Here is a 26,859-nt window from a genome sequence, read left to right on the forward strand (position 1 = left end):
GAAGTAGTGGAGAGGAGGAAGGTGGGAGAGAAGGAGTGGAGAGGGGGGAGGAGGTAGAGAAGGAGTGGAGAGGAGGAAGGTGGAAGGGAAGGAGTGGAGAGGAGAATGGAGGAAGCGAATTAGTGGAGAGGAGGAAGGTGGAAGGATTGGAGAGGAGGAAGGTGAAGGGATGGAGTGAAGAGGAGGAAGGAGGAAGGGAAGGAGTGGAGAGGAGGAAGGAGGAAGGGAAGGAGTGGAGAGGAGGAAGGTGGAAGGGAAGGAGTGGAGAGGAGAATGGAGGAAGAGAAGGAGTGGAGAGGAGGACGTTGGATGGAATGGAGAGGAGAATGGGAAGGTAAAGAGGAGGAAGGGAAGGAGTGGAGAGGAGAGGAGAATGGAGGATGGAAGGAGTGGAGAGGAGGAAGGTGAAAGGGAAGGAGTGGAGAGAAGGAAGGAGGAGGAAAAGGAGTAGAGAGGAGGAAGGGGGAAGGGAAGGAGCAGAGAGGAGGAAGCCACTTTAACTTAACCCCACATGACTCAGGAAGAACTGATCTCGCATGAGGCAGTGTCAGCTGTCCGAGCGGGGAGGGGGACAGCGGGTGGTGATGAGGGGTCTATTACATTTCACATGTTCCAGAATGGATTCCACAGAGTGCCTCACACTGAGAACAAGGCTATATATAACCTACCAGTTGCAGCAGGAATTAAAGGGTCGGGACAGCTGAGGGAGAGAGACCAGCCGCCCCGGAGTACACTCCTTATGGTTCAAATCACAAAGGCCGAACCCTTAACTCCTCTTTCCAGGCTGGGCAGTGAAGAGAGCCTAAGCTCGGAGCTCTGCCGTGTGGACAGGAGACAGACAGGACAGACACCAAGGACCAAGACGCCCTAGATCTCTTGTTCCCTGCTTATCGACTGGGAGTTGTCCCCCTGGACCGAGGCACCATGGCTCTGTCCATCGACCCAACGGAGGAGCCCAGGATGTACCAGCAGACCCTGTTGCAGGACGGACTCTATGATCTACTGGAGAATGACAAGCTGGTGGACTGTGTCCTGAAGATCAAGGGCAAGGAGTTCCCCTGCCACCGTCTGGTGCTGTGTGCCTGCTCGTCTTTCTTTAGGGCCCTGTTCCTGTCAGATCTGGAAGAGGAGAAGAAGAGAGAGGTGGTGTTGGAGGATGTAGAGCCGGGGGTCATGGGTCTGATTCTGAAGTACCTCTATACCTCCACCATTAACGTGACAGAGCAGAATGTCCAGGACATCTTCTCTGTAGCCAACATGTTCCAGATCCCCTCGATCTTCACAGTGTGTGTCTCCTTCCTCCAGAAGAAACTCAGTCTCAGTAACTGTCTGGCTATATTCCGACTGGGCCTGATGCTGGACTGTCCTCGCCTCGCTGTCTCCGCTCGCAACTACGCCTGCGAACGCTTCCAGCTCATCTCCCGTGACGATGAGTTCCTGACGCTGGGGCCCAGCGAGCTGGCAGCTATCTTGACAGCGGACACACTGAATGTAGAAACGGAGGAAGAGGTGTTTGAGGCCGTGGAGAAGTGGGTCGGTCAAGATGTGGAGAACAGGCTGAAGGAACTACCCGGACTGATGGACTGTGTCAGACTCAGACTGGTCCACAAGGACTACTTTACTGAGATGGTGAGCAGTATGGTCTAGTGTTAAATCGCCCTGTCCCTCCAGGTGGAGAAGCAGGTGATTCTGATAAATCTCCCTGTCCCACCAGGTGGAGAAGCAGGTGATTGTTGTATTAAATCTCCCTGTCCCTCCAGGTGGAGAAGCAGGTGATTCTGATAAATCTCCCTGTCCCACCAGGTGGAGAAGCAGGTGATTCTGATAAATCTCCCTGTCCCACCAGGTGGAGAAGCAGGTGATTGTTGTATTAAATCTCCCTGTCCCTCCAGGTGGAGAAGCAGGTGATTCTGATAAATCTCCCTGTCCCACCAGGTGGAGAAGCAGGTGATTGTTGTATTAAATCTCCCTGTCCCACCAGGTGAAGAAACAGGTGATTGTTTTATTAAATCTCCCTGTCCCACCAGGTGGAGAAGCAGGTGATTGTGATTAAATCTCCCTGTCCCTCCAGGTGGAGAAGCAGGTGATTCTGATAAATCTCCCTGTCCCACCAGGTGGAGAAGCAGGTGATTGTTGTATTAAATCTCCCTGTCCCACCAGGTGAAGAAACAGGTGATTGTTTTATTAAATATCCCTGTCCCACCAGGTGGAGAAGCATGTGATTGTTGTATTAAATCTCCCTGTCCCACCAGGTGGAGAAGCAGGTGATACTGATACATCTCCCTGTCCCACCAGGTGGAGAAGCAGGTGATTCTGATAAATCTCCCTGTCCCACCAGGTGGAGAAGCATGTGATTGTTGTATTAAATCTCCCTGTCCCACCAGGTGGAGAAGCAGGTGATACTGATACATCTCCCTGTCCCACCAGGTGGAGAAGCAGGTGATTCTGATAAATCTCCCTGTCCCACCAGGTGGAGAAGCATGTGATTGTTGTATTAAATCTCCCTGTCCCACCAGGTGGAGAAGCAGGTGATACTGATACATCTCCCTGTCCCACCAGGTGGAGAAGCATGTGATTGTTGTATTAAATCTCCCTGTCCCACCAGGTGGAGAAGCAGGTGATACTGATACATCTCCCTGTCCCACCAGGTGGAGAAGCATGTGATTGTTGTATTAAATCACCCTGTCCCACCAGGTGGAGAAACAGGTGATTGTTGTATTAAATCTCCCTGTCCCACCAGGTGGAGAAACAGGTGATTGTTGTATTAAATCTCCCTGTCCCACCAGGTGAAGAAACAGGTGATTGTTGTATTAAATCTCCCTGTCCCACCAGGTGGAGAAGCAGGTGATACTGATACATCTCCCTGTCCCACCAGGTGGAGAAGCAGGTGATTGTTGTATTAAATCTCCCTGTCCCACCAGGTGGAGAAGCAGGTGATTGTTGTATTAAATCTCCCTGTCCCACCAGGTGAAGAAACAGGTGATTGTTGTATTAAATCTCCCTGTCCCACCAGGTGAAGAAACAGGTGATTGTTGTATTAAATCTCCCTGTCCCACCAGGTGAAGAAACAGGTGATTGTTGTATTAAATCTCCCTGTCCCACCAGGTGAAGAAACAGGTGATTGTTGTATTAAATCTCCCTGTCCCACCAGGTGGAGAAGCAGGTGATACTGATACATCTCCCTGTCCCACCAGGTGGAGAAGCAGGTGATTGTTGTATTAAATCTCCCTGTCCCACCAGGTGGAGAAGCAGGTGATTCTGATAAATCTCCCTGTCCCACCAGGTGGAGAAGCAGGTGATTGTTGTATTAAATCTCCCTGTCCCACCAGGTGGAGAAGCAGGTGATACTGATACATCTCCCTGTCCCACCAGGTGGAGAAGCAGGTGATACTGATACATCTCCCTGTCCCACCAGGTGGAGAAGCAGGTGATTCTGATAAATCTCCCTGTCCCACCAGGTGGAGAAGCATGAGTGGATCTGCTCCAACCCTGAAATGGAGAAGAGGCTTCAAATGGTCAGAGACGCTCGTGCTGGAAAACTGCCTGACCTCCCGCCTCAGAAGAAAACAAAGAAGAAGACGGAAGAAAATAAGACAGAGCAGAAGGGGGGAGAGGAGAAGGAGGGAGAGGAAGAGGAGGAGGAGGAGGAGGAGGAGGCTCTACTCCCGGGGATCTTGAATGATCAACTGCGTTTTGGGATGTTCCTGAGAGACCTGGTGTTCATGGTGAGTGACACGGGGGCGGTGGCGTACGACCCCACAGGGAACGACTGTTACGTCGCCTCGCTCTCCACTCAGATCCCCAAGAACCATGCCTCCCTTGTCACCAAAGAGAACCAGATCTTTGTTGCTGGGGGGCTGTTCTACAATGAGCTGAACAAGGAGGATCCTCTCAGCTCCTACTTCTTACAGGTAGGATGTTGTAATTATTATACACCTGTTATTAATACAGATAGGATGTTATAATTATTATATACCTGTTATTAATACAGGTAGGATGTTATAATTATTATACACCTGTTATTAATACAGGTAGGATGTTATAATTATTATATACCTGTTATTAATACAGGTAGGGTGTTATAATTATTATACACCTATTATTAATACAGGTAGGATGTTATAATTATTATATACCTGTTATTAATACAGGTATGATGTTATTATCATGTTATTATCAAATTTTACTTGGATAATTCCTTTGGATCTGCATTGAGTACAGGTATCTTCTGCATGGTCACCAAGTCATTGAGTACAGGTATCTTCTGCATGGTCACCAAGTCATTGAGTAGAGGTATCTTCTGCATGGTCACCAAGTCATTGAGTACAGGTATCTTCTGCATGGTCACCAAGTCATTGAGTACAGGTATCTTCTGCATGGTCACCAAGTCAACACACCAGTAGGCCTAGTTACACCATTCTCTCTCGCTCTCTGGGATCCTATTGAAGATGCCATAGAGCGGGGGAGACCTCCCTCCTCCACATTATAGATGTTATAATGTGGCTGTTTCCATTACAGAGATGCTGGCTGGCTGGCTGGCTGGCTGCCTGGCTGGCAGTCTGTCTGTCCATAGATCTGTCTGTCCTGTCAATATCTCAGCATGTAGACAGCTGCCCTGTCTCTGACCTCTGACATCTGTGACCTCCCAGTACGACCCAGTGAGTGCTGATTGGCTGGGCATGCCCCCCATCCCCTCGCCCCGTTTCCTGTTCGGCCTGGCTGAGGCGGAGAACAGCATCTTCATGGTGGGAGGGAAGGAGCTGAAGGAGCAGGAGTCCAGTACACTGGACTCAGTGCTGGTCTATGACAGACAGTAAGTTACAGTCTATGTGACAGCACCAGTAAAAGCACCCAGTAACTGTCCTGTCTATGTGACCTGAATGCTCTCGTTGGCTGGCCCTCGTTTCATATTCGTCGCCAAACCCACTGGCTCCGGGTCATCTATAAGTCTTTGCTAGGTAAAGCCCTGCCTTATCTCAGCTCACTGGTCACCACAGCAACACCCACCTGTAGCACGCGCTCTAGCAGGTATATCTCACTGGTCATCCCCAAAGCCAATTCCTCCTTTGGCCGCCTGTCCTTCCAGTTCTCTGCTGCCAATGACTGGAACGAATTGCAAAAATCACTGTAGCTGGAGACTCATATCTCCCTCACTAACTTTAAACATCAGTTGTCAGAGCAGCTTACTGTCAGGTGTGTGCGTACTGGGAGCGGAGTCAGGTGCAGGAGAGCAGAGAGTTGTGAACAGGCTCACACTTTATTTAGGCAGGAGAAACCAACAGACTGACGCCACTGCGTCATAACCTCCAGCCCACAGGCAAAAGTGCAAACGTGAAAACAGTCACAATAATACTATATCAACACAATAACGTGAAATAAAACACGGAATAAACGCATACCAGTAAAGAGCGTCAACATAGACACGTAACACAAAACAATCTCACACAAAGACATGAGGGGGAACAGAGGAATGCAGTGTGATTGGGGAATGAAAACCAGCAGGGAACAAGACAAAACAAATGGATGAATGAGAAATGGAGATGCGATGGCTAGAAAGCCGGTGACGTCAAACGCCGCACAAACAAGGAGAGGAGCCAACTTCGGCGGAAGTCGTGACACTTACCGATCACTGCACCTGTACATAGCCCATCTGTAAATAGCCCATCCAACTACCTCATCCCCATATTGTTATTTATTTTTGCTCCTTTTCACCCCAGTATCTCTACCTGCACATTCATCTTGCGCACGTCCATCACTCCAGCGTTTAATTCCTAATTCGCCACTACGGCCTATTTATTGCCTTACCTCCATAATCTTACTCCACTTGCACACACTGTATATAGATTTCTCTATTGTGTTATTGACTGGACGTTTGTTTATTCCATGTGTAACTTAGTGTTGTTGTTTGTGTCAAACTGCTTTGCTTTATCTTGGCCAGGTCGCAGTTGTAAATGGCAACTTGTTCTCAACTGGCCTACCTGGTTAAATAAAGGTGAAAAAAAATCAAAAATAATAAACAATAGAGATATGAATCCCAACACAATGGAAGAGTCATTCAACCTGCTGCCTCAGAGGAGTGATGTAATCAGGATGTTGTCAAATTGTTAGAATCTGAGCTAGCAGTCTAATGTGTACCTCTCTGTGTTTGTCCTCCTCAGGTCTTTTAAATGGGGTGAGTCTGACCCCATACCGTACCCCGTCTACGGCCACGCTACTGTGTCTCACGACGGACTTATCTATGTGATCGGAGGAAAATCGGATAGCAAGTGAGTTATTAACGTGATACTGCATTCTCTTCCACACTGTTGGTGTAGAGCTCAGTGACGGTATAGAGCTCAGTCACGGTGTAGAGCTCAGTCACTGTATAGAGCTCAGTCACGGTGTAGAGCTCAGTCACAGTGTAGAGCTCAGTCACGGTGTAGAGCTCAGTGACGGTGTAGAGCTCAGTCACGGTGTAGAGCTCAGTCACTGTATAGAGCTCAGTCACGGTGTAGAGCTCAGTCACGGTGTAGAGCTCAGAGCTCAGTCACTGTATAGAGCTCAGTCACGGTGTAGAGCTCAGTCACGGTGTAGAGCTCAGTCACGGTGTACAGCTCAGTGACAGTATAGAGCTCAGTCACGGTGTAGAGCTCAGTCACTGTATAGAGCTCAGTCATGGTGTAGAGCTCAGTCACAGTGTAGAGCTCAGTCACGGTGTAGAGCTCAGTCACGGTGTAGAGCTCAGTCACGGTGTAGAGCTCAGTCACCATATAGAGCTCAGTCACGGTGTACAGCTCAGTCACCGTGTACAGCTCAGTCACCGTGTACAGCTCAGTCACCGTGTAGAGCTCAGTCACCGTGTAGAGCTCAGTCACCGTGTACAGCTCAGTCACCGTGTAGAGCTCAGTCACCGTGTACAGCTCAGTCACGGTGTACAGCTCAGTCACGGTGTACAGCTCAGTCACCGTGTAGATCTCAGTCACGGTCTACAGCTCAGTCACCGTGTAGAGCTCAGTCACCGTGTACAGCTCAGTCACCGTGTATAGCTCAGTCACCGTGTACAGCTCAGTCACCGTGTACAGCTCAGTCACCGTGTAGATCTCAGTCACCGTGTACAGCTCAGTCACTGTGTTCAGCTCAGTCACCGTGTTCAGCTCAGTCACCGTGTAGATCTCAGTCACCGTGTACAGCTCAGTCACCGTGTACAGCTCAGTCACCGTGTACAGCTCAGTCACCGTGTACAGCTCAGTCACCGTGTACAGCTCAGTCACGGTATAGAGCTCAGTCACGGTGTAGAGCTCAGTCACGGTATAGAGCTCAGTCACGGTATAGAGCTCAGTCACGGTATAGAGCTCAGTCACCGTGTACAGCTCAGTCACGGTGTAGAGCTCAGTTAGAACAGTATGATCACTAACAACAACAACTATTACTACTGCTGCTGCTACTACTAGGATGTGTGTCTGTCCTGTAGGAAGGTGACGAAGAGGATGTGTGTGTACTATGCACAGCGGTTTGAGTGGAAGGAGCTGGCTCCGATGCAGCTGGCCCGCTCTCTGTTTGGAGCCACCATCCATAAAGACAAGATCTACGTAGCAGCAGGCGTCACAGACACCGGCCTGACAGACACCATGGAGGTCTACGACATCAACACCAACAAGTCAGTAGCAAGCCTGCAGCCTCAAAGTGTGTGTGTGTGTGTGTGTGTGTGACAGACTTCATGGAGGTCTACGATAGTAACACCAACAAGTCAGATTTCACATTACTGAAAGTGTTCCGAAGACTGAGTTCACTGTGCTGCCAACATATTCTCTCTGGGAGCTGATGATGATTCAAGACAACAATGAACAGTGCCTGATTTACCTTTACTCATATGGCTGTTAAACCCATAATCCGTGTCTCCAGGTGGTCAGACTTTGTGGAGTTCCCTCAGGGTCGTAGCTCACTCAGTCTGGCATCGGTGGCCGGGGGTCTCTACGCTGTTGGAGGCTTCGCCATGATGCCCAGCGAGGACAAGGAGGAACTCCTCCCCAAGGAGATGAATGACATCTGGAGGTGAGGAACAAACTGACGTTGGGTTGGAGGCAGGGAGAGTCAGGGCTATGGTTGGAGGCAGGGAGAGTCAGGGCTGTGGTTGGAGGCAGGGAGAGTCAGGGCTATGGTTGGAGGCAGGGAGAGTCAGGGCTATGGTTGGATGCAGGGAGAGTCAGGGCTACAGTTGGAGGCAGGGAGAGTCAGAGCTATGGTTGGAGGCAGGGAGAGTCAGGGCTATGGTTGGAGGCAGGGAGAGTCAGAGCTATGGTTGGAGGCAGGGAGAGTCAGGGCTATGGTTGGGCAGGGAGAGTCAGGGCTGTGGTTGGAGGCGGGGAAGTTCAGGGCTATGGTTGGAGGCAGGGAAAGTCATGGCTATGGTTGGAGGTGGGGGAGGTCAGAGCTATGGTTGGAGGCAGGGAAACCGGGGCTATGGTTGGAGGCAGGGAGAGTCAGGGCTATAGTTGGAGGCAGAGAGAGTGATGGCTATGGTTGGAGGCAGAGAGAGTCAGGGCTATGGTTGGAGGCAGGGAAGGCCAGGGCTGTGGTTGGAGGCAGGGAGAGTCAGGGCTATGGTGGGAGGCAGGGAAGGTCAGGGCATTGTGATTGGAGGCAGTGAAGGTCAGGGCTATGGTTGGAAGGAAGGTCAGGACTATGGTTGGTGGCAGGGAAGTTCAGGGCTATTGTTGGAGGCAGGGAAAATCAGGGCTATAGTTGGAGGCAGGGAAATTCAGGGCTATGGTTGGAGGCAGGGAAAATCAGGGCTATAGTTGGAGGCAGGGAGAGTCAGTGCTATGGTTGGAGATTGGGAAGGTCAGAGCTATGGTTGGAGGCAGGGAAGGTCAGGGATATGGTTGGAGGCAGAGAGAGTCAGGGCTATTGTTGGAGGCAGGGAGAGTCAGGGCTGTGGTTGGAGGCAGGGAGAGTCGGGGCTATGGTTGGAGGCAGGGAGAGTCAGGGCTATGGTTGGAGAAAGGGAAGGTCAGGTTTATGATTGGAGGCAGGGAGGGTCAGGGCTATGATTGGAGGCAGGGAGAGTCAGGGCTATAGTTGGAGGCAGGGAGAGGCAGGGCTATGATTGGAGGCAGGGACGGTCAGGAATATGGAGGCAGGGAGAGTCAGGGCTATATTTGGAGGCAGGGAGAGTGAGGGCAATGGTTGGAGGCAGCGAGAGTCAGGGCTATGGTTGGAGGCAGAGAGTGTCAGGGCTATAGTTGGAGGCAGGGAAGGTTAGGGCTATGATTGGAGGCAGAGAGAGTCAGGGCTATGGTTGGAGGCAGGGAGAGTCAGGGCTATGGTTGGAGGCAGGGAGAGTCAGGGCTATGATTGGAGGCAGGGAAGGTCAGGGCTATGTTTGGAGGCAGTGAGAGTCAGGGCTATAGTTGGAGGCAGCGAGAGGCAGGGCTATGATTGGAGGCAGGGAAGAACGGGAATATCGTTGGAGGCAGGGAGAGTGAGGGCTATGGTTGGAGGCAGGGAAGGTCAGGACTATAGTTGGAGGCAGGGAAGGTCAGGGCTATGGTTGGAGGCAGGGGAGGTCAAGGCTATGGTTGGAGGCAGGGAGAGTCACGGCTATAGTTGGAGGCAGGGAGAGTGAGGGCTATGGTTGGAGGCAGGGAAGGTCAGGGCTATGATTGGAGGCAAGGAGAGTCAGGGCTATGGTTGGAGGCAGGGAGAGTCACGGCTAAAGTTGGAGGCAGGGAGAGTGAGGGCTATGGTTGGAGGCAGGGAAGGTCAGGGCTATGGTGGGAGACAGGGAGAGTCAGGGCTATGGTTGGAGGCAGAGAGAATCAGGGCTATGGTTGGAGGAAGGTAGAGTCAGGGCTATGGTTGGAGGCAGGGAGTGTCGGGGCTATGGTTGGAGAAAGGGAAGGTCGGGGCTATGGTTGGAAGCAGGGAAGGACAGGGCTATGGTTGGAGGCAGGGGGAAGGTCAGGGCTATGGTTGGAGGCAGGGAAGGTCAGGGCTATGGTTGGAGACAGGGAAGGTCAGGGCTGTGGTTGGAGGCAGGGATAGTCTGGGCTATGGTTGGAAGGAAGGTCAGGACTATGGTTGGAGGCAGGGAAATTCAGGGCTATTGTTGGAGGCAGGGAAAATCAGGGCTATAGTTGGAGGCAGGGAGAGTCAGGGCTATGGTTGGAGATTGGGAAGGTTAGAGCTATGGTTGGAGGCAGGGAAGGTCAGGGCTGTGGTTGGAGGCAGGAGGAGTCAGGGCTGTGGTTGGAGGCAGGGAAGGTCAGGGCTATGGTTGGAGGCAGGGAGAGTCAGGGCTGTGGTTGGAGGCAGGGAAGGTCGGGCTATGGTTGGATGCAGAGAGAGTCAGTGATATGGTTGGAGGCAGAGAAGGTCAGGGCTATGGTTGGAGGCAGGGAGAGTCAGGGCTGTGGTTGGAGGCAGGGAAGGTCAGGGCTGTGGTTGGAGGCAGGGAAAATCAGGGCTATAGTTGGAGGCAGGGAGAGTCAGGGCTATGGTTGGAGATTGGGAAGGTCAGAGCTATGGTTGGAGGCAGGGAAGGTCAGGGCTGTGGTTGGGGGCAGGAGGAGTCAGGGCTGTGGTTGGAGGCAGGGAAGGTCATGGCTATGGTTGGAGGCAGGGAGAGTGATGGCTATGGTTGGAGGCAGGGAGAGTCAGGGTTGTGGTTGGAGGCAGGGAAAGTCAGGGCTATGGTTGGAGGCAGAGAGAGTGATGGCTATGGTTGGAGGCAGGGAGAGCCAGGGCTGTGGTTGGAGGCAGGGAAGGTCAGGGCTACAGTTGGAGACAGGGAAGATCAGGGCTATGGTTGGAAGGAAGGTCAGGACTATGGTTGGAGGCAGGGAAGGTCAGGGCTGTGGTTGGAGACAGGGAAGATCAGGGATATGGTTGGAAGGAAGGTCAGGACTATGGTTGGAGGCAGGGAAGTTCAGGGCTATTGTTGGACGCAGGGAAAATCAGGGCTATAGTTGGAGGCAGGGAAGTTCAGGGCTATGGTTGGAGGCAGGGAAAGTCAGGGCTATGGTTGGAGGTGGGGAAGGTCAGAGCTATGGTTGGAGGCATGGAAAATTGGGGCTATGGTTGGAGGCGGGGAAGGTCAGGGCTATGGTTGGAGGCAGGGAAGGTCATGGCTATGGTTGGAGGCCGGGAAGGTCAGGTCTATGGTTGGAGGCAGGGAGAGTCAGGGCTGTGGTTAGAGGCAGGGAAGGTCAGGGTTTTGATTGTAGGCAGGGAAGGTCAGGGCTATGGTTGGAGGCAGGGAGAGTCAGGGCTATGGTTGGAGGCAGGGAGAGGCAGGGCTATGGTTGGAGGCAGGGAAGGTCAGGGCTGTGATTGGAGGCAGGGAAGGTCAGGGCTATGGTTGGAAGGAAGGTCAGGACTATGGTTGGAGGCAGGGAAGTTCAGGGATATTGTTGGAGGCAGGGAAAATCAGGGCTATAATTGAGGCAAGAAAGTTCAGGGCTATGGTTGGAGGCAGGGAGAGTCAGGGATATGGTTGGAGGTGGGGAAGGTCAGGGCTATGGTTGGAGGCAGGGAGAGTCAGGGCTATAGTTGGAGGCAGGGAGAGTGATGGCTATGCTTGGAGGCAGGGAGAGTCAGGCTATTGTTGGAGGCAGGGAAGGTCGGGGCTATGGTTGGAGGCAGAGAGAGTCAGTGATATGGTTGGAGGCAGAGAAGGTCAGGGCTATGGTTGGAGGCAGGGAGAGTCAGGGCTATGATTGGAGACAGGGGAGCTCAGGGCTATGATTGGAGACAGGGAAGGTCAGGGCTATGGTTGGAAGGAAGGTCAGGACTATGGTTGGAGGCAGGGAAAATCAGGGCTATAGTTGGAGGCAGGAAAGTTCAGGGCTATGGTTGGAGGCAGGTAGAGTCAGGGCTATGGTTGGTGGTGGGGAAGGTCAGAGCTATGGTTGTAGGCAGGAAAAATCAGGACTATGGTTGGAGGCGGGGAAGGTCAGGGCTATGGTTGGAAGGAAGGTCAGGACTCTGGTTGGAGGCATGGAAGGTCACTGCTATGGTTGAAAGGAAGGTCTGGCTATTGTTGGAGGCGGGGAAGGTCATGGCTATGGTTGGAGGCAGGGAAGATCAGGGCTATGGTTGGAGACAGGGAGGGTAAGGGCTATAGTTAAAGTCCTGATAGCAAGACTGACACACTGGCCACCAATGCTCCAAATCATTTCACTATGGTCACTACAGAATCCTGTTCTGTCCTCTTACCTGACGTTCTGCTCTGTCCTCTTACCTGACGTTCTGTTTTGTCCTCTTACCTGACGTTCTGCTCTGTCCTCTTACCTGACGTTCTGTTTTGTCCTCTTACCTGACGTTCTGCTCTGTCCTCTTACCTGACGTTCTGTTTTGTCCTCTTACCTGGCACCCTGTTCTGTATCCTTACCTGAGGCCCTCTTCTGTCCTCTTACCCGACCTCCTGTTCTGTCCTCTTACCTGACACCCTGTTCTGTCCTCTTACCTGACACCCTGTTCTGTCCTCTTACCTGACACCCTGTTCTGTATCCTTACCTGAGGCCCTCTTCTGTCCTCTTACCCGACCTCCTGTTTTGTCCTCTTACCTGACGTTCTGTTCTGTCCTCTTACCTGACACTCTGTTCTGTCCTCTTACCTGACGTTCTGTTCTGTCCTCTTACCTGACGTCCTGTTCTGTCCCCTTACCTGACCTCCTGTTCTGTCCTCTTACCTGTCCTCGTGTTTTGTCCTCTTAATGGATGTCCTGTTCTGGTTTCTTACCAAACGTCCTCCCTGTTCTGTCCTTTTACCTCACCCCTGTTCTGTCATCTTACCTGACCTCCTGTTCTGTCCTCTTACCTAACTTCGTGTTCTGTCCTCTAACCTGACCTCCTGTTCTGTCCTCTTACCTGACCTCATGTTCTGTCCTCTTACCTGACCTCCTGTGCTGTCCTCTTACCTGACGTCCTATTCTGTCCTCTTACCTGACCTCCTATTCTGTCCTCTTACCTGACCTCCTGTTCTGTCCTCTTACCTGACCTCCTGTTCTGTCCTCTTACCTGACCTCATGTTCTGTCCTCTTACCTGACCTCCTGTTCTGTCCTCTTACCTGACCTCCTGTTCTGTCCTCTTACCTGACAACCTGTTCTGTCCTCTTACCTGACCTCGTGCTCTGTCCTCTTACCTGACCTCGTGTTCTGTCCTCTTACCTGACCTCGTGCTCTGTCCTCTTACCTGACCTCGTGCTCTGTCCTCTTACCTGACCTCGTGTTCTGTCCTCTTACCTGACCTCGTGTTCTGTCCTCTTACCTGACGTCCTATTCTGTCCTCTTACCTGACCTCGTGTTCTGTCCTCTTACCTGACCTCGTGTTCTGTCCTCTTACCTGACCTCGTGTTCTGTCCTCTTACCTGACCTCGTGCTCTGTCCTCTTACCTGACGTCCTGTTTTGTCCTCTTACCTGATGTCCTGTTTTGTCTTCTTACCTAAAGTTCTGCCTCTTCTGTCCTCTTACCTAAGGTCCTGTTCTGTCCTTTTACCTAAGGCCCTCTTCTGTCCTCTTACCTGTTGTCCTGTTTTGTCTTCTTACCAAACGTCCTCCCTGTTCTGTCCTTTTACCTCACGTCCTGTTCTGTCATCTAACCTGACCTCCTGTTCTGTCCTCTTACCTAACCTCGTGTTCTGTCCTCTAACCTGACCTCCTGTTCTGTCCTCTTACCTGACCTCCTGTTCTGTCCTCTTACCTGACGTCCTATTCTGTCCTCTTACCTAACGTCCTATTCTGTCCTCTTACCTGACGTTCTGTTCTGTCCTCTTACCTGACGTTCTGTTCTGTTCTCTTACCTGACATTCTGTTCTGTCCTCTTACCTGACGTCCTATTCTGTCCTCTTACCTGACGTCCTATTCTGTCCTCTTACCTGACGTTCTGTTCTGTCCTCTTACCTGACGTTCTGTTCTGTCCTCTTACCTGACGTTCTGTTCTGTCCTCTTACCTGACCTCCTATTCTGTCCTCTTACCTGACGTTCTGTTCTGTCCTCTTACCTCACGCCCTGTTCTGTCCTCTTATCTGACGTTCTGTTCTGTCCTCTCACCTGACCTCCTGTTCTGTCCTCTTACCTGACGTTCTGTTCTGTCCCTTTACCTGAGGCCTTCTTCTGTACTCTTACCTAACACCCTGTTCTGTCCTCTTACCTGACATTCTGTTCTGTCCTCTTACCTGACGTTCTGTTCTGTCCTCTTACCTGACGTCCTGTTCTGTCCTCTTACCTGACGTCCTGTTCTGTCCTCTTACCTGACGTCCTGTTCTGTCCTCTTACCTAACACCCTGTTCTGTCCTCTTACCTGACCTCCGTTCTGTCCTCTTACCTGACGTTCTGTTCTGTCCCCTTACCTGACTTTCTGTTCTGTCCTCTTACCTTACCTCTGTTCTGTCCTCTTATCTGACGTTCTGTTCTGTCCTCTTACCTGACGTCCTGTTCTGTCCTCTTACCTGACGTCCTGTTCTGTCCTCTTACCTGACCTCCGTTCTGTCCTCTTACCTGACGTTCTGTTCTGTCCCCTTACCTGACTTTCTGTTCTGTCCTCTTACCTTACCTCTGTTCTGTCCTCTTATCTGACGTTCTGTTCTGTCCTCTTACCTAACACCCTATTCTGTCCTCTTACCTGACATCCTGGTCTGTCCTCTTTCCTGATGTCCTATTCTGTCCTCTTACCTAACACCCTATTCTGTCCTCTTACCTGACATCCTGGTCTGTCCTCTTTCCTGATGTCCTATTCTGTCCTCTTACCTGACGTCCTATTCTGTCCTCTTACCTGACGTCCTATTCTGTCCTCTTACCTGACCTCCGTTCTGTCCTCTTACCTGACGTTCTGTTCTGTCCCCTTACCTGACGTTCTGTTCTGTCCTCTTATCTGACGTTCTGTTCTGTCCTCTCACCTGACCTCCTGTTCTGTCCTCTTACCTGACGTTCTGTTCTGTCCCCTTACCTGAGGCCTTCTTCTGTACTCTTACCTAACACCCTGTTCTGTCCTCTTACCTGACATTCTGTTCTGTCCTCTTACCTGACGTCCTGTTCTGTCCTCTTACCTGACGTCCTGTTCTGTCCTCTTACCTGACCTCCGTTCTGTCCTCTTACCTGACCTCTGTTCTGTCCTCTTATCTGACGTTCTGTTCTGTCCCCTTACCTGACTTTCTGTTCTGTCCTCTTACCTTACCTCTGTTCTGTCCTCTTATCTGACGTTCTGTTCTGTCCTCTTACCCAACACCCTATTCTGTCCTCTTACCTGACATCCTGGTCTGTCCTCTTACCTGACATCCTATTCTGTCCTCTTACCTGACATCCTGTTCTGTCCTCTTACCTAACACCCTGTTCTGTCCTCTTTCCTGATGTCCTGTCCTCTCCTCCTGCAGGTATGACGAGGGGGAAAGGAAGTGGGTGGGTGTTCTGAGGGAGATCCAATACGCCTCTGGGGCCACCATCTTGGGGGCACGACTCAACACGCTTCGACTCACCAAGATGTAACACTCCTCAACTCCATGAGACTCACCAAGTTGGAAAGATGTTACATTTTTCACAGTGCCACCTGTTCCAACCCATGACATCTGTTATTTGATCAATTCTGTTGTGTTTGACCTGGAGGGAGTTTGTGAGAGGTCACATTGAAAAGCATCTTTGGGGCCTCCCGAGTGGCGCAGGAAGCAGTCAAAGGCACTGCATTTCAGTGCTTGAGGCATCACTACAGACCCGGGTTCGATCCCAAGCTGTGTCACAACTGTCCGTGACTGGGAATCCCATAGGGCGGCGCACAATTGGCCCAACATCGTCCGGATTAGGGTAGGGTTTGTTGGCCGGGGGGCTTTACTGGGTTCATCACGCCCTAGCCACTCCTTGTGGTGGGCCGGGTGCCATCAGGTTATCAGTTGAACAGTGTTTCCTCCGACACATTGGTGCAGCTGGCTTCCAGGTTAAGTTTCTCAGAGGATGCATGATTCAACTTTAGCCTCTCCCAAGCCCTTTGGGGAGTTGCAGCGATGAGACAAAATGGTAATTGGATCACAATTGGATATCACGAAATCGGGGAGAAATAGGGGTTAAATACTAACAACAACAAAAATATATATACAGTACAAGTCAAAAGTTTGGACACACCTACTCATTCAAGGGTTTTTCTTTATTTTTACTATCTTCTACATAGTAGAAAAATTGTGAAGACATCAAAACTATGAATTAACACATGGCATCATGTAGTAAGCAAAACATTTTAAACAAATCAAAATATATTTTATATTCGAGATTCTTCATAGTAGCCATCTTTTGCCTTGATGGCAGCTTTGCACACTCTTGGCATTCTCTCAACCAGCTGCACCTGAAATGCTTTTCCAACCTTCTTGAAGGAGTTCCCAGATATGCTGTTTTTCCTTCACTCTGTGGTCCAACTCATCCCAAACCATCTCAATTGGGTTGAAGTCCAGTGATTGTGGAGGCCAGGTCAATCACTCTCCTTCCTGGTCAAATAGCCCTTACACAGCCTGGAGGTGTGCTGGGTTGATTTCCTGTTGAAAAACAAATGATAGTCCCAATAAGTGCAAACCAGATGGGATGGTGTATCACTGCGGAATGCTGTGGTAGCGATGCTGGTTAAATTAGACTTGAATTCTAAATAAATCACAGACAGTGTCACCAGAAAGCACCCCCACACTTCACTGTGGAAACCAAAAAAGAAAAACCAATAAAGAAAACCCCTGGAAAAGTAGATGTGTCCAAACTTTTGACTGATACTGTACATACACATACAGTGGGGAGAACAAGTATTTGATACACTGCCGATTTTGCAGGTTTTCCTATTTACAAAGCATGTAGAGGTCTGTCATTTTTATCAGAGGTGCACTTCAACTGTGAGAGCCGGAATCTAAAACAAAAATCCAGAAAATCAGATTGTATGATTTTTAAGTAATTCATTTGCATTTTATTGCATGACATAAGTATTTGATACATCAGAAAAGCCTAACTTAATATTTGGTACAGAAAACTTTGTTTGCGATTACAGAGATCATACGTTTCCTGTAGTTCTTGACCAGGTTTGCACACACTGCAGGAGGGATTTTGGCCCACTCCTCCATACAGACCTTCTCCAGATCCTTCAGGTTTCGGGGCTGTCGCTGGGCAATACGGACTTTCAGCTCCCTCCAAAGATTTTCTATTGGGTTCAGGTCTGGAGACTGGCTAGGCCACTCCAGGAACTTGAGATGCTTCTTACGGAGCCACTCCTTAGTTGCCCTGGCTGTGTGGTTCGGGTCGTTGTCATGCTGGAAGACCCAGCCAGGACCCATCTTCAATGCTCTTACTGAGGGAAGGAGGCTGTTGGCCAAGATCTCGCAATACATGGCCCCATCCATCCTCCCCTCAATACGGTGCAGTCGTCCTGTCCCCTTTGCAGAAAAGCATCCCCAAAGAATGATGTTTCCACCTCCATGCTTCACGGTTCGGATGGTGTTCTTGGGGTTGTACTCATCCTTCTTCTTCCTCCAAACACGGCGAGTGGAGTTTAGACAAAAAAGCTATATTTTTGTCTCATCAGACCACATGACCTTCTCCCATTCCTCTTCTGGATCATCCAGATGGCCATTGTCAAACTTCAGATGGGCCTGGACATGCGCTGGCTTGAGCAGGGGGACCTTGCGTGCGTAATGTGTTACTAATGTTTTTTTTTAGACTGTCGTCCCAGCTCTCTTCAGGTCATTGACCAGGTCCTGCCGTGTAGTTCTGGGCTGATCCCTCACCTTCCTCATGATCATTGATGCCCCACGAGGTGAGATCTTGCATGGAGTCCCAGACCGAAGGTGATTGACCGTCATCTTGAACTTCTTCCATTTTCTAATAATTGCGCCAACAGTTGTTGCCTTCTCACGAAGCTGCTTGCCTATTGTCCTGTAGCCCATCCCAGCCTTGTGCAGGTCTACAATTTTATCCCTGATGTCCTTACACAGCTATCTGGTCTTGGCCATTGTGGAGAGGTTGGAGTCTGTTTGAGTGTGTGGACAGGTGTCTTTTATACAGGTAATGAGTTCAAACAGGTGCAGTTAATACAGGTCATGTGTGGAGAACAGGAGGGCTTCTTAAAGAAAAACTAACAGGTCTGTGAGAGCCAGAATTCTTACTGGTTGGTAGGTGATCAAATACTTATGTCATGCAATAAAACGCAAATTAATTACTTAAAAATCATACAATGTGATTTTCTGGACTTTTGTTTTAGATTCCGTCTCTCACAGTTGAAGTGTACCTATGATGAAAATTACAGACCTCTACATGCTTTGTAAGTAGGAAAACCTGCAAAATCGGCAGTGTATCAAATACTTGTTCTCTCCACTGTATATTTCGAATAAAATTTATATATATATATATATATATATATATACATATAAAATAGCATATCTGTTTTAGCACAGCTTGAAAGACTGGAATGTAAATGTTGAGTGGCTTAACTGCAGGTAAATTGTATGTTTAAATATTCAATAAAATAATAAAAAGACTGGAACCAAAGGAGCTGCACCTCTTCCAACAACACAACACATCTAGAGGATGCTATTATTACAACATGTCTAGAGGACTCAAATCAAATCAAATCAAATCAAATTTTATTTGTCACATACACATGGTTAGCAGATGTTAATGCGAGTGTAGCGAAATGCTTGTGCTTCTAGTTCCGACAATGCAGTAATAACGAGCAAGTAATCTAACTAACAATTCCAAAAAAAACTACTGTCATACACAGTGTAAGGGGATAAAGAATATGTACATAAGGATATATGAATGAGTGATGGTACAGAGCAGCATAGGCAAGATACAGTAGATGATATCGAGTACAGTATATACATATGAGATAAGTATGTAAACCAAGTGGCATAGTTAAAGTGGCTAGTGATACATGTATTACATAAGGATGCAGTCGATGATATAGAGTACAGTATCAACGTATGCATATGAGATGAACAATGTAGGGTAAGTAACATTATATAAGGTAGCATTGTTTAAAGTGGCTAGCGATACATTTACATCATTTCCCATCAATTCCCATGATTAAAGTGGCTGGAGTAGAGTCAGTGTCATTGACAGTGTGTTGGCAGTAGCCACTCAATGTTAGTGGTGGCTGTTTAACAGTCTGATGGCCTTGAGATAGAAGCTGTTTTTCAGTCTCTCGGTCCCAGCTTTGATGCACCTGTACTGACCTCGCCTTCTGGATGGCAGCGGGGTGAACAGGCAGTGGCTCGGGTGGTTGATGTCCTTGATGATCTTTATGGCCTTCCTGTAGCATCGGGTGGTGTAGGTGTCCTGGAGGGCAGGTAGTTTGCCCCGGTGATGCGTTGTGCAGACCTCACTACCCTCTGGAGAGCCTTACGGTTGAGGGCGGTGCAGTTGCCATACCAGGCGGTGATACAGCCCGCCAGGATGCTCTCGATTGTGCATCTGTAGAAGTTTGTGAGTGCTTTTGGTGACAAGCCGAATTTCTTCAGCCTCCTGAGGTTGAAGAGGCGCTGCTGCGCCTTCCTCACGATGCTGTCTGTGTGAGTGGACCAATTCAGTTTGTCTGTGATGTGTATGCCGAGGAACTTAAAACTTGCTACCCTCTCCACTACTGTTCCATCGATGTGGATGGGGGTGTTCCCTCTGCTGTTTCCTGAAGTCCACAATCATCTCCTTAGTTTTGTTGACGTTGAGTGTGAGGTTATTTTCCTGACACCACACTCCGAGGGCCCTCACCTCCTCCCTGTAGGCCGTCTCGTCGTTGTTGGTAATCAAGCCTACCACTGTTGTGTCGTCCGCAAACTTGATGATTGAGTTGGAGGCGTGCATGGCCACGCAGTCGTGGGTGAACAGGGAGTACAGGAGAGGGCTCAGAACGCACCCTTGTGGGGCCCCAGTGTTGAGGATCAGCGGGGAGGAGATGTTGTTGCCTACCCTCACCACCTGGGGGCGGCCCGTCAGGAAGTCCAGTACCCAGTTGCACAGGGCGGGGTCGAGACCCAGGGTCTCGAGCTTGATGACGAGCTTGGAGGGTACTATGGTGTTGAATGCCGAGCTGTAGTCGATGAACAGCATTCTCACATAGGTATTCCTCTTGTCCAGATGGGTTAGGGCAGTGTGCAGTGTGGTTGAGATTGCATCGTCTGTGGACCTATTTGGGCGGTAAGCAAATTGGAGTGGGAGGACTCTATTATTGACACATCTAGAGGACTATTATTAACATGTCTAGAGGACTCTTTTATTGACACATCTAGAGGACTCTATTATCAACACTTCCAAAGGACTCTATTATCAACACTTCTAGAGGACTCTATTATTAACACTTCTAGAGGACTCTATTATTGACACATCTAGAGGACTCTATTATTGACACATCTAGAGGACTCTATTATCAACACATCTAGAGGACTCTATTATTAACACTTCTAGAGGACTCTATTATTAACACTTCTAGAGGACTCTATTATTAACACTTCTAGAGGACTCTATTATTAACTTCTAGAGGACTCTATTATTGACACATCTAGAGGACTCTATTATTGACACATCTAGAGGACTCTATTATCAACACGTCTAGAAGACTCTATTATTAACACTTCTATAAGACTCTATTATTGACACGTCTAGAGGACTCTATTATTGACACATCTAGAGGACTATTATTAACATGTCTAGAGGACTATTTTATTGACACATCTAGAGGACTCTATTATCAACACTTCTAAAGGACTCTGTTATCAACACTTCTAGAGGACTCTATTATTAATACTTCTAGAGGACTCTATTATCAACACTTCTAGAGGACTCTATTATCAACACTTCTAGAGGACTATATTATCAACACTTCTAGAGGACTATATTATCAACACTTCTAGAGGACTCTATTATCAACACTTCTAGAGGACTCTATTATTAACACTTCTAGAGGACTCTATTATCAACACTTCTAGAGGACTATATTATCAACACTTCTAGAGGACTCTATTATTGACACATCTAGAGGACTCTATTATCAACACGTATAGAGGACTCTATTATCAACACTTCTAGAGGACTCTATTATTAACACTTCTAGAGGACTATATTATCAACACTTCTAGAGGACTCTATTATCAACAGGTCTAGAGGACTCTAATATTACAACATGTCTAGAGGATTCTATTATTAACACTTCTAGAGGACTCTATTATCAACACTTCTAGAGAACTCTAATATTAATACTTCTAGAGGACTCTATTATCAACACTTCTAGAGGACTCTATTATCAACACTTCTAGAGGACTATATTATCAACACTTCTAGAGGACTCTATTATTGACACATCTAGAGGACTCTATTATCAACACGTATAGAGGACTCTATTATCAACACTTCTAGAGGACTCTATTATTAACACTTCTAGAGGACTATATTATCAACACTTCTAGAGGACTCTATTATCAACAGGTCTAGAGGACTCTAATATTACAACATGTCTAGAGGATTCTATTATTAACACTTCTAGAGGACTCTATTATGAACACTTCTAGAGGACTCTAATATTAATACTTCTAGAGGACTCTATTATCAACACTTCTAGAGGACTCTATTATCAACACATCTAGAGGTCTCTAATATTAACACATCTAGAGGACTCTATTATTACAACACATATAGAGGACTCTAATATTGACACTTCTAGAGGACTCTATTATTACAACATGTCTAGAGGATTATATTATTAACACTTCTAGAGGACTCTATTATTAACACTTCTAGAGGACTATATTATCAACACTTCTAGAGGACTCTATTATCAACAGGTCTAGAGGACTCTAATATTACAACATGTCTAGAGGATTCTATTATTAACACTTCTAGAGGACTCTATTATCAACACTTCTAGAGGACTCTAATATTAATACTTCTAGAGGACTCTATTATCAACACTTCTAGAGGACTCTATTATCAACACTTCTAGAGGACTCTATTATCAACACATCTAGAGGTCTCTAATATTAACACTTCTAGAGGACTCTATTATCAACACATCTAGAAGACTCTAATATTAACACTTCTAGAGGACTCTATTATTAACACATCTAGAGGATTCTATTATTACAAGATGTCTAGAGGACTCTATTATTAACACTTCTAGAGGACTCTATTATCAACACTTCTAGAGGACTCTACTATTAACACTTCTAGAGGACTCTATTATCAACACATCTAGAGGACTCTACTATTAACACTTCTAGAGGACTCTATTATTACAACACATCTAGAGGACTCTATTATCAACACTTCTAGAGGACTCTACTGTGATGCCCTTTGGTACCCCCCAAACTCGCTGTGTCCAAATCAACTCCTCTGAGTTTAACAGAGTTTAACTCACATATAATGCTAGCAGTTCACGGGAGCAGACGTAGAGCAGACTTCTGGAGTGGGGAAATAATGAATGCTTTTCACTGTGTAGATACATTGTGTCAATTAAAACTGTCTAATTGAAGATCAATCATCTGTGTTATTGTTGAATTCATTCATTAAATGTCCATCAGCTGTGGCACTAGTAAATCCCTCAGTATGACACAGGAGCCAGATGAGAACTGGGCCACCTTCAGTTTCCAATGTTGTGATCATTGCAGATAGAAATGCCACAAAGAGAGCCAATATTATTCCTTGGTCTACATGTCAGAGAGGCGTGTTTGTTCCACATAACATCTGTCTGAAGTTTCCAAGATGTCCTGCTGAACACGTCCCTGGGTTCAGAGAGAGTAGTGCTGGGTCCTACAGTGGGCAGTCTTTACAGCTGCTGCACCAGTGGTATCAACACAGTATATATATATTTTTTTTAACCTTTATTTTACTAGGCAAGTCAGTTAAGAACAAATTCTTATTTTCAATGACGGCCTAGGAACAGTGGGTTAACTGCCTGTTCAAGGGCAGAACGACAGATTTTGTACCTTGTCAGCTCGGGGATTTGAACATGCAACCTTTCGGTTACTAGTCCAATGCTCTAACCACTAGGCTACCCTCACGCCCCATATAAGAATTTCAGCTAGTGAATGCCATCAATAAAACATAACATTCATTTCAAACATACAAAACCAAAACATTTCATTCAAACATACAAAACCAAAACATTTCATTCAAACATCACTCCGCTTTACACACATAAATAACAACATGAAACAGTTTTGTAATAATATATCTATATGGTTTAATATTGAATTAGTCTCCTGTGTTACACATGATAAACACGAACCGATAGGATACATGTAATGTTAATAGCACCTCTAGACACTATAGTGCTCATTGTTTAAGTACGGTGTTTATATAGCTAGCCCATACAACTACTGTATAGTCATGGTCTATGTAGACCAGTCTACTAAGACATTGGGTTTACACTGTAATGTATAGAATCAACGAATGGTAGACACAATATGACTGGTTTTAATGCAGCAGTAGGAAGCGGTAGTTAGGTACATGAAAACCTTTAAAGTGTTCGAGGAGAGAGATGCTTTTCCAACTTTGATTCGGGTATTACATTGTTGATTTCTATTATGGTAAATGTAGGCCTTTCTTTTCCTTGGAACTGGACGTTTACTAGACCCACTAACCCAACCTCACATGTGCAGAACTACCAACCTCTCTTAATTTGAAACATTAGATTTAACACTAGAACAGACCATAAGGAAACAATGACCCTCCATTGTGAAAACATTAACTCTGTCTCCATAAGCCTTAATATACACACGGTCTTCTCACCAGCCAGAAGGAACATAGAAAAGTCAATTCCTCAGAGGTCGAAATTCAAACCACTTTTCTTCCAGCTGAAGGCCACAGAATCAACCCTACTGGACTACAGGCTCTATCTTTTAGCTTATCCCAAGAACTACAAATCCCAACAGGCTTTACAAAAAACACTCAACGTCCCGGCCCTAACCTAGCTGGCCGGCGGGACCTGCCTGGTTTCACTTTTTGACAAACATTTTTTATTTTTTATAATGAACGCAAAACGCAAACAATCACACTTCTGAGAACCAACTCATCAGCTCCAACATACCCTGGTTTAAGGACATGTTAACTAAACAGGGACCTTTTAAATGTCCCTTCTCTTTCCTTCGAGTGTAACATATCCATTATCATGTTAGACATGATCACACAGATTCAAAGCATTTGATCAATTAACAGGGTTGGCCAGTAAGTGCTTTTTCATGAAAAACATAAACATACTCACACAATTAAATACCAAGTTCCATAACCCACAATCCTTCAGATCTGATACTATGGATGCTTATCTCTCTCTAATAGCAACACAGCACTGAAAACTCTTTAAGATACAGTAAATATATTGATTGTGAGCCAATCAAGCACCGATCCATCACCAAGCATCTTAGAGTGCAAAGACTATAAAGAGATGGCTGTAAAGTAATGCTCTCTGTCTAATAGTACCTATTCAATACTACTTTCTCTTGTTACTCATTTGGCTATTGATGTACATTTCCACATCATTCTGATGTGGGGTTGCAACATTCCAGGAAGGTTGTATACATTCTAGAACTCCTGGTTGGAGGATCCTGGAAGGTTGTATACATTCTAGAACTCCTGGTTGGAGGATCCTGGAAGGTTGTATACATTCTAGAACTCCTGGTTGGAGGATCCTGGAAGGTTGCAACCACATTCTGACCCAAAGTGCTATACCAGTAGTACCACCACTACCATTCCTCCTTAACCAATACCCACCAACCAGCCCTAACTAACGCAATACCCACTACCATTCCTCCTTAACCAATACCCACCAACCAGCCCTAACTAACGCAATACCCACTACCATTCCTCCTTAACCAATACCCACCAACCAGCCCTAATTAACCCAATACCCACCAACCAGCCCTAACTAACCCAATACCCACTACCATTCCTCCTTAACCAATACCCACCAACCAGCCCTAATTAACCCAATACCCACCAACCAGCCCTAACTAACGCAATACCCACCAACCAGCCCTAACTAACCCAATACCCACTACCATTCCTCCTTAACCAATTAACCCGATACCCACCAACCAGCCCTAATTAACCCAATACCCACCAACCAGCCCTAACTAACGCAATACCCACCAACCAGCCCAAACTAACGCAATACCCACCAACCAGCCCTAACTAACGCAATACCCACCAACCAGCCCTAATTAACCCGATACCCACCAACCAGCCCTAATTAACCCGATACCCACCAAACAGCCCTAATTAAGTCAATACCCACCAACCAGCCCTAACTAGCCCAATATCCACCAACCAGCCCTAACTAACCCAATACCCACCAACCAGCCCTAACTAACCCAATATCCACCAACCAGCCCTAATTAACCCAATACCCACCAACCAACCCTAACTAACACAATATCCACCAACCAACCCTAATTAACCCAATATCCACCAACCAACCCTAATTAACCCAATACCCACCAACCAGCCCTAACTAACCCAATACCCACCAACCAGCCCTAATTAACCCCCTAATACCCACCAACCAACCCTAACTAACCCAATACCCACCAACCAGCCCCACCAACCAGCCCTAACCCAATACCCACCAACCAGCCCTAATTAACCCAATACCCACCAACCAGCCCTAATTAACCCGATACCCACCAACCAGCCCTAATTAACCCGATACCCACCAAACAGCCCTAATTAAGCCAATACCCACCAACCAGCCCTAACTAGCCCAATATCCACCAACCAGCCCTAATTAACCCAATACCCACCAACCAACCCTAACTAACCCAATACCCACCAACCAGCCCTAACTAACCCAATACCCACCAACCAGCCCTAATTAACCCAATACCCACCAACCAGCCCTAATTAACCCAATACCCACCTACATCACATTCAGTTCCATGGCATCTCATTTCCATCAACTATCTATACAGATAGACCCATAGATAATATAACACAATCTACTATAGAGATAGACCCAGAGATAGTATAACATAATCTACTATAGAGATAGACCAATAGATAGTATAACAGAATCTACTATAGAGATAGACTCATAGATAATATAACAGAATCTACTATAGAGATAGACCCATAGATAGTATAACAGAATCTACTATAGAGATAGACCCATAGATAATATAACAGAATCTACTATAGAGATGGACCCATGGATAATATAATAGCTACTATTGTCTATTGATGGGGAAAATCTCATGACAGTCCCACAGTACTCTGGAGATGATTATATAATTGTACATCTCCTCCTCTTCTCCTGCTCTTCCAGAGCCAGACTACTGCTAACTTTCTACATTTCAGCACATTTTGCCATGGGGCACAGAGAGAAAAATGTGCAGTTTAATAATGCTATTCTGTACATTGTGTCATGAGACTGAGATAAACATTTTCCGTTTTAAAGCATTTTTCCTGCAACTACACATTTTTCCAAGGTGCAAAGAGAAAAATGTGCAGTTTTAAAGCTAATTTCCTGCTATTCTACACATTTTGCCATTGTGAAGCCAAAGATTGCACATTTTGGGGAGACAATATGTTTGCTATGATTGCTTTTAAACTAAGTTTACAGAGCTAGCTTGGGATTAGCGCAATAGATTACAGGTATACAAATTCTCCATAGTTCTATCTAATATACTATAAAAATTGCAATAAATAAAAAAGGAGTTGTTCCAACTAAATATCATTAAGTAACTGGTTCCACAGCCGTTTATTAGGTCAGATTTATAGTTGACTGAACATATGAGACAATTTGAGCAAACACGTTTTTAAGTCAGCAACATTTTTGCTTACATTTTCTGATGTTGGAGCTAAGTTTGGGCCAACTAAAATGTTTACGTTCATGTAAAACTTTGACCAAAAAGTTGAGTAAACTAATGGAACCAATTACACTGTGTC

General features: G+C 47.1%; 1 protein-coding gene across 1 annotated transcript; it reads left to right on the top strand.

Moving 5' to 3' along the window:
• The first annotated feature begins 502 nt into the window (after positions 1-502).
• On the top strand, positions 503-16,126 carry klhl40b (kelch-like family member 40b). Its single transcript, XM_024392397.2, has 7 exons — positions 503-1,629; positions 3,459-3,911; positions 4,650-4,813; positions 6,159-6,266; positions 7,451-7,636; positions 7,882-8,031; positions 15,351-16,126. Exons 1-7 carry the CDS (start codon positions 925-927, stop codon positions 15,460-15,462), a joined length of 1,878 nt encoding a protein of 625 aa, XP_024248165.2. The 5' UTR covers positions 503-924; the 3' UTR covers positions 15,463-16,126.
• Positions 16,127-26,859: the final 10,733 nt, after the last annotated feature.

The sequence above is a fragment of the Oncorhynchus tshawytscha genome, linkage group LG29 (assembly GCF_018296145.1).
Source record: "Oncorhynchus tshawytscha isolate Ot180627B linkage group LG29, Otsh_v2.0, whole genome shotgun sequence".
Taxonomy (NCBI): Eukaryota; Metazoa; Chordata; class Actinopteri; order Salmoniformes; family Salmonidae; genus Oncorhynchus; species Oncorhynchus tshawytscha.